The sequence below is a fragment of the Morone saxatilis genome, unplaced genomic scaffold (genome assembly GCF_004916995.1).
Source record: "Morone saxatilis isolate NCDOM2014 unplaced genomic scaffold, NCSU_SB_2.0 Contig16, whole genome shotgun sequence".
Classification (NCBI taxonomy): Eukaryota; Metazoa; Chordata; class Actinopteri; family Moronidae; genus Morone; species Morone saxatilis.
In genome coordinates this window covers 3,023,986-3,032,365 of record NW_023339718.1, presented here as the reverse complement: position 1 = coordinate 3,032,365, position 8,380 = coordinate 3,023,986, and the positions used below count along the sequence as shown (strand labels likewise).

The window sequence follows — 8,380 nt, the reverse complement described above, 5'->3', positions numbered from 1 at the left end:
TTTTACATTCATACATATACACCTCACCCTTCACTCACACAGCAAGTGCAGACATACTGATTTGCTGATAGACATATTAAACTGTATTGATTATTTTGTATTTACTTAATTAAAGTCACTATTCACAGACTGTGTGGTCTCCCTGTTTGTCACATACTTGAGCCAGGTTGTGACACTAGTTTATGGCCCATCACAGTCTTTCAGTGACTAGATTTTTATGCTGGTTTTAAGAATTTTACCTAAGCAAAATTGATTTACTCCACTGGCAGATTATTTTGCTTAACACAAGAAAATATGATTACATTTAGGAATAAGTTGTATTTGTCAACAAATAAATTCTTAGATCAAAGATCTCCCAAATCTGTATTTAAAAAAAATGTTTAAAGAAAAATCCTGAAATTGGAACAAAATCAAATTTTTAGGACGAACCATATATTGCTCATATATAGAAAGAAATAAAGAAATATTTGGATTTAGAACTGCCCTTCAAACCATCTTGCTGCATATTGGGAATATTACCAGAAGATATGGATGATAACCATCAGATATTAATATTGAGAGGCCATCTTCTTCTGACTGAGGCCACAGTAGTGAAATGTTCCTTTAACTACTGGATTCCTTTAAATTTGTCGCATACATACAAATCCCTCCCCCTGAGGAATAACTGGAATAACTGGAATAACTTTGGTGATCCAACTTTTAAAAAAGCGCCATCATCAGGTCAAAATTTGACTTTGGACAATACCTACAGTATCACACTAACTGCCTTCAAAACGGACAAGTGGCTTTCTCATCAGCCTCAGCTGTACATTGTTCAGTGCTTATTAACAAATGTTAAACATAATGAACTAATATAGTTTAATATTAAACAATATTCCTGCTTAACATCAGCATTAAAACACACTGACACTGCAGCTCAACTGCTTGCCTTGGTTTTTCTTTTTTATCCTTTAAATCATTTTTCTTAAGCCCCATCTGGGGGATCTATCATTGATATATAGTGTGTATCTTGATTCTCACAATGTGTTTCAGGGCAAGATTACTGTCTAATACAAGCAAAATAAATGCATGGAGTTTCTAATGTACCTGTATTTTTGTTAAAACACTTCCCTTGTGGAAATTTCCCAGCACCCAATGTGAAGTTTTGTCCAAAACCCCCCAAAACTATAATAAATCCTGCAACTCCTCACTTTTAACAAGCTAAAACCAGTGTTTTCTGCTCTAATTACTACTTCATCCAAGATAGTACAGGGACACCACTTGTGATGCATCAGTATACAAAAACAGACTTTAATTAAAATCTTTAATTACCAAAATAAAAAGATCCCAAATACAAAGACCAAACCTTGCACACAATTACACCCTCTCTAAAGGAAAAGTGCAACCTGCTCCGCTACTGTTCATGATTGTAGGGGACATCTTTACTGTAATAGCAGCAATGTTGACTTTGTGTGGGTACAGTACAGAGCTGGATACTTCTAAAATGAGCAGCATTAGGGGGGGAAAAAACACATGAAATGGGGTTTTATAAGTGGAGAATATGGGGGAATAACATAACCGTACAGGTTCTTGTCATGCTCTGGTTCAAGAGGGACAGATAGTTCAAGCAAACCTATGCTGATTTAACACATTTTAAACCACTTGACAGTAAAACAGAACTCTGTAATTATAAACTAACCCAATCCCAGGGACATTTCATTAATCTGATATTACACAATTTAAATCAAATGGAAAAAAATATAGATATATACATCTCATATGGATCAATATATGCAAATATACATTAGCAAGTCATTTAATTCTATATACTTTCTATACCACAGGTGTCAGTAAACTCGTAGCTATATCTTTGAATAGTTAGTTCAATACATTACTCCTACATGAGAGAAAATCAACTAAAACGCTTTAAGACACTTCATTCCACTCCCAACAATGTACAGCAACAGAAAGAAAACATTCAGTTTCACATCCACAGTTCAACTGGAAATCAGGGAAGATGGTTGGATGAGTTAGCACCGGTTTTTGTCCTTCGTCTCCACTAAAGTGCTGAGACAGGACCGAGGTGACAGCGGAGGTCAGCTATTGCTGTAATGACAGACTTTGTATGAGTGTGTAATGCATTACGATAAGCCTTTTATAACAAAATAAGGGAATATAATAAAATTGATAATGCATCATCATAAATCACCAATACCAATCACCAATATCCTTGAATCACAACGGCAGAGCACCTGCTCAACATTTGACTTAACTTAAATAGAAAACACAAGGTCACTGATTTGTAATTAGCTTTTTTTCCCCCATTGACCTTTACAAAACTTAGAAGCCTTTAAAACTCCTTCGGATCAGTCAAAGCTTTAGTTTTAGTACACGTGCTACCCTCCCCGCAGCTATCATTACTGGTCATAGCTTGCAGTGGGTTGTGAGCAGTGGTGCATTAACACACAGTGTGAACAAAGTGCTTTCTGGTAGAAACGTGCTGAAGAACCGACAGCCACACACTGGGCCCCATCGCAGCCAAGGAGAAAGAAAAATGGGTGAGAAGCATTATTTGGCACCTAGTTGGCTCACCCCTCCCTGTCTCCAGTGGTGAGGTTCAGTATGTGTCTGTCCTCTGTGTTACTAAGATATGTCGTCACTTGCAGCAGTTGTAAAGTGAGGCGCTGAGTGCCAGCTACAGTTTATAGGCAGATCTGAGGGTGATGAGTTGTGTTTGACAAGACTGTAAGTGGCAGAGTGCCACACATTCTTTGCTTTGAGAAATTGTAAGAAAAGCAAAACAGACACTTAGGAATGAACACAGATTAGAGATATGTTTACTTGAGAAATGACTCATAGGATCCTACGTTCTGCCCACTGGTGAAACTGAAGAGTCAAATTCTTTAGAAAAACACAGTTCTCATAATATTTCAATGTGCAAATAATGTGAGAATTTAGGGAATACAAACATGGAACATACACAAAATAAGTCTTTTGGGGACTCAAAGGTTATGAGCTGCATGGTTGATTTAAGGTACAGTCTCAGTCTGAGCTGCTGCTCTGAAGCCGGTGCTGCGGTGTTGCAGTGGCGCATTAGGACTTGAAGACGTGCACGGCCCTCACGACGTACTGCCTGCAGATCGGGCACTCGTTCATCCTCTTGCCGCACTTGGTGCAGGTGACCATGTGACCGCACTCCAGGAGAACGCAGTCGATCATAGCGTCCATGCAGATCCTGCAGAGATTGTCGTCGTGGATCGTCAGCGGACCCTTCTCGCCGTCTGCAAGACAAACAGAGAGAGAGGTGAGTGGAAATGTTAAGAAACTGCACTGAGGAGGGACTAAGCGGCTGGATAAAGCACCTCACCTTATCCAGTGTGCCTTATCTTTGTGAGGTCATGCTCACAATCTCCTCAAAAATGTCAAATGCCTGTTGTGGCTATATGTCAAGATGTTTCTATGACAACCGCACAGTCTTTTATCACTGGAAGCGTGCTGGTAAGAGAGTGAATATACACGCCTAACATGCTGCAGTTTAATTATACTATATATGTATAATTAGGTTCACACTAGAACACATGAATAGACAACAGTGGGAGATCGATGTCATGATGAATCAAACGTTCCTGGAGCATGACAACTGAAAGTGAAATGTTCAAATTTCTTTTATTCATTGTCATCCTTAATGAAACAGACCCTCGCAGTAAATGGCGTTCCACAGGGAGGACCACATACAGAGGGGGAGGAAAGCTGGTGAAGAGAATGAGAATGGGTTCACGGTGAATACAGATGTGGTGGTGACACTGTTCGTACAATGGAGAGGAGATGGTACGCGTGACCATGGCGACAGGCGAGGAATCCATTAGCCTTACCTCCGATGGCACCGTTGCAGATAGGAGGGGTAGGAGGGAAGGCCACCACTTTCGTGTGGGAGGAGCAAAGCAAGTAAGAGATATTTCAGCATTTGTGGTCATTTGGATGACCCTGCTTATTATCACTATTACATTATCATTGCCTACAGAATGTGATATTGTCGTTATTATCATTGTGTATGGTAAAAAAACAGGATGTGGTATCCAATACTGACGTACAGGACAATGTGCACACAGTGGCAGCTTACCTGTGGTTACAGTACTGCTCACATTTTCCACTGCAAGAAAAAGAAATTAAAGTTAATACAGCAACGGATTATAGCAAATTGTGTTAGAATAATGCCTTAACTCTGTGTTCAGTGCATACATTCTATAGTAATATAATTAATTCAAACGTTGTTAGAGCCAAGAACTTAGAAACAGAAACAGCACACAGCATTTAATCAGAGTGATACCCACATGATTTCCTGTTCTCCTCCGTCTCTCTGTACAGTCTGCTTACACGCTCCACCAGCTCCCACTTCTCACAGCACCCTGAATAGTTGACAAAGTTCCTGGCCAGGATCTCCTTCAGCTGCCTGACAGACAGGCCCTCGATGTCCCTCAAGCTGGAGATGTCTGAGAGAGATGCTCTGGCCCGACGTCGCGTCTGAGGACTGACCTAAAGGAGCAGGAGAATCAAGATGGTAGTGACAAAACTGGAAGCTGAGATTCCGATTACAAACTTGGGCAGTTTAAATGACTTTAATATTTATTGTTGAAGATTATTTAAAATACAGCTGATGTTTCCCAGAATTCTGTTGTGTTTCATGCAAAGAAATTGAATGAATTTTGAATGAATGAATTATTTCATAATGACGGTGATGAGATGAACACTTAATCACCTCAGGAGTGTGTTCACTGGGGTCCAAGTTGAGGAGAGACACCGATGTGGCATCACCTATATCCTGCAACATAACAGCAGCAAAAACAAACATTAGTGTACGCTACATGCCAGGAACAGGCCAGATTAGGATTAGACACTCTTCCGACAGCCCATTGATACCTTGGGAACAACAGTGTCTCATACCTTCCATTCATAGAAAAGCTTACTGCTCTCTAAGCAGGCCAAGTACAAGTATTTATAGGGGATCCTGGCTGCTTGGAGTGGAGCTCTTTGTCAGTGCCAGTCGTAGTGCCTGTTTTCTCTTTTACTTTTTGCCTCTCTGCTTTCTAAAATCCTGATCCGTTTCTTTTTAACTGGCTTACAAATTGTGGTAAAGCCAGGATGAAAGGATAAACAATAAGCTCACTTCATCACACCGTTTCTATATTTGTCTCTGGTGACATGTCAAGTGGTTCTCATAGACTCATTTGTGGCAGCTCAACAAATAGACTGAAGTGGTGACATGATGTACTAAGATCTGCACAAACACCTAAAGACGTGTGGAAAACCCTTCAGAGATGTAAGCTTTGTGTCTGCAGGCCACCATTACTGAAATCCAAACTTTTACCATTTAGGTTAAATATTCTACCTGCTGACTAGGTTTTAAGAACAAACAAGGATGGTCATACTGGTCAAAACTGAGAGGTTCGTAGACAAACTGTACCTCAGCAAATAATCACAGGGATGTGGTTGATGTAAAAATCAAAACATCCATCAAATCAAGCCTGTTTAAAGCTGACCTGGTTGGTATCAGAGCTATCACTCCTGCTGAGCGGCTCCTCCTGAGAGGCGACAAAAGCAGACAGCTCTGAGGCAGACTGCGTGGTAGAAGGGGTCGGCGTATACAGGGAGCGCGAGTGGAAGCTGCCCGTATCGGGGTCCTCCTCTTCCTCAATGCCTTGGTGACAGAGCACCAAGTCCACCAGGTCTTCTTTTTCCCTGCAGGTATCGGTGGGGATGTTACGGAGCAGCAAGTACTGACGCAGGTCCCTGACTCGTAGGCGCATGAGCCGCGGCCGCTGGAAGGCAGTTGCCTTCAGCAAATGACATGTGGCACAAATGCGCAGATTCTCCTGAAGCACGGAGCACAGAGAGCAGAAGCTCTTCTTGCAGTCACAGCAAATATACTGCGGAAACACAGGGTGAAAAAACAAACACAAACAAGATGATGGAAATGAGGCAATCTGGGATTTATACACAACTTCTACCATGTGTCAGTGCCAAAACTCCCCCTATAAAAGAAAACTGGACATAAAAATGTGCCTAAATGTTCATATTTACCCCTTATTTCAAAATGTCAACATTAAAATGTGATACAGGGAAAAAGAATTGGAGGAGACCACGTTTAACAAATTACTGGAAAAGTGTATGAATGCCAATAGACCTCTCCTGCATTTTTCAATCACTCACATCTGCTCTTCCTCTCCAGGCACAGAGACAGGAGGCAGCTCGTTTCTTTTAAGTGACAAACATCAAACAGTAATAGATGCAAGACGTGGGATTCGACTGGCACGGTGAGCGAGTGAAGCCCAGGGTTCAGAGAGACTGAGACCCTGAGCCATACATGAACATGAGCACTCTGAGGATGATATTACGGAACAAGTATGTTGTCCATCTGTCTCTGCAATCAGCTAGAACGGCACGGTGAAATTAGTAGCCTCTGGGTGTAAATTAAATTAACTTCAGCCTGTTTTTGTTGTTTTTTTTTTCAACACAGCAAAATATTGTTTCAGTTTGAACATTTTCTTTCAGATTTCACACCATTCAAAATACTAATAACTTGTGTTTTATACTAATGCGGACTTAATGTCACTTTTAAAGCCATTGGCCCAGACAACATTAAAAATATGAAGCCCCATTACAAATGCAGACATGTAAATGAGCGTAAAAAACACGTCCTCTATCTACTTGCCCAAAAAAAAAAAAAAAGGACGACTTCCCACAGCCAACTACAGCAAGTTAATTAGTACTTCTCCCTAAAATATTCATCTAATAAAACCCCCTCTGGTTCTACACGTGCACCTTTCCCTTCTCATTAAGTCAGTAGACCAATTAACATGTGCTGGCAATCACACACACACACACACACACACACAGGCAGAACATCCAGATACCTACCTTCCTCTTAAACACTGAGAAGGCCTGACCACAGGCCTTGCATACAAGACTGGGACTCCCTGAGCTGGTGGGCGGGTATGTGGAGTATCCTGCACTGGGGGCAAATCTGAAGGGTCCAGCACCGGCCCCAAACCCTGGCTGCTGGCCTCTGACTGCCCCGGTACCCATGACTTCATTCAGCAGACCACAGCATGAAGCCCACATGGACGAGGCCCCTGCCTGAGAGTCACACACAAACACACTTCACATTGATGTTACTGACAGTATGTTTAATGCAGCATCATTCATGCAAACTACAGAAACAAGCCCTACTGTTTGGTTTCATATAGTGAGCAACGAAGCTGGTTTATGTGCATGTATATGGAGTTATATACACACAATATGTGCAAAAGCCGGGCAACAAGGACACACACAACACACCACACACCACACACACGACACACCAGCAGGCGCAAAGCACAACAACACACTTAAGCAGGTTAACATATAAAACAACAGTAGTTAGAATAGTGGATAGTTAGCAGACCTTAATGTTTGCAGAAAGCAGCGACTTTACCTACATTACTCCACGTTTAACATGACAGTGAGGTGGATTATTGAGTTGCTGGCTGTGCGACCGGTTCGTCGGTGCAGTCAGTTAGCACAGTGCTAGGTAACCACCGACGACAACCTCCCACATTTAACTCAACGGCAGCTGCAAAGCCACGGTGCGAAACAAGAGCTACACATCGGATCAGAGCGAGAGAAAACTGCACCTTCATTGCAGCTCCGGCGTGTCCACTGAGAAACAACAGGCGGACGGTGCAACCATCGCAATGAGACTTGATGTGAAGACAGAAACGACCCGAAGCTCCGAGCACTGCTGCTGCTGCTACTTCTACTCTCCTACTGCGGCTGCCTGCAAGCAGAGGCGTTGCACTGCTGCCCCCTACAGGCCGTGTGTGGAACTGTGTGACAGAGAAATATTGACAGACTGGCTTTAGATAGATAGATAGATAGAAGAGAAGATAAAGAGAGAAATAGATAGAAGATAGATATGATAGATAGATAGATAATAATAATAGAGACCTGACTCTTATTATATATTGCATTACATAATGCACTCCCCATCTTCTGTAACATTTCTTATCCTCTATCATTTTCTTATATTTGTGTATTTAATAATTTTGTGTGCTTGTAGATTAGCACATTGCACCAAGGACAAGTCCTTGATGTGTAAAAACCTACCTGGCAATAAACGATCTGAGAAGATAAAGAATAGATAGATAGATAGATTAGAGATAGATAGAAGATAAGATAGATAGAAGATAATAGATAGATACTGAGATATGATAGATAGATAGATAGATAGGTAGGTAAAGAAGGATAGAAATAAAGATAGATAGATAGAAGAAATAAGGATAATAGATAATAGATAGATTAGAAGAGAGTGACATCCGCTGTGAAAAGTGTTCTGTATTTACAAACCTAGGAATGAAAACGGCTG

The 8,380-nt window shown here is 41.3% G+C and overlaps 1 protein-coding gene across 3 annotated transcripts; it reads right to left on the bottom strand.

The window, feature by feature from the left end:
• Positions 1-1,286: 1,286 nt before the first annotated feature.
• rnf34a (ring finger protein 34a) lies at positions 1,287-7,781 on the bottom strand. 3 transcript variants are annotated; one of them, XM_035658967.1, is made up of 8 exons: positions 7,650-7,781; positions 6,895-7,113; positions 5,517-5,903; positions 4,736-4,798; positions 4,311-4,512; positions 4,100-4,129; positions 3,852-3,899; positions 1,287-3,260 (listed from the first exon to the last, which is right to left on the bottom strand). In XM_035658967.1, exons 1-8 carry the CDS (start codon positions 7,653-7,655, stop codon positions 3,073-3,075), a joined length of 1,143 nt encoding a protein of 380 aa, XP_035514860.1. In that variant the 5' UTR covers positions 7,656-7,781; the 3' UTR covers positions 1,287-3,072. The 3 variants fall into 3 exon arrangements, 2 of the variants coding, with proteins under 2 accessions (XP_035514860.1, XP_035514861.1); XR_004796619.1 differs by having other exon boundaries at positions 3,130-3,260; positions 3,676-3,899; XM_035658968.1 differs by lacking the exon at positions 3,852-3,899.
• Positions 7,782-8,380: the final 599 nt, after the last annotated feature.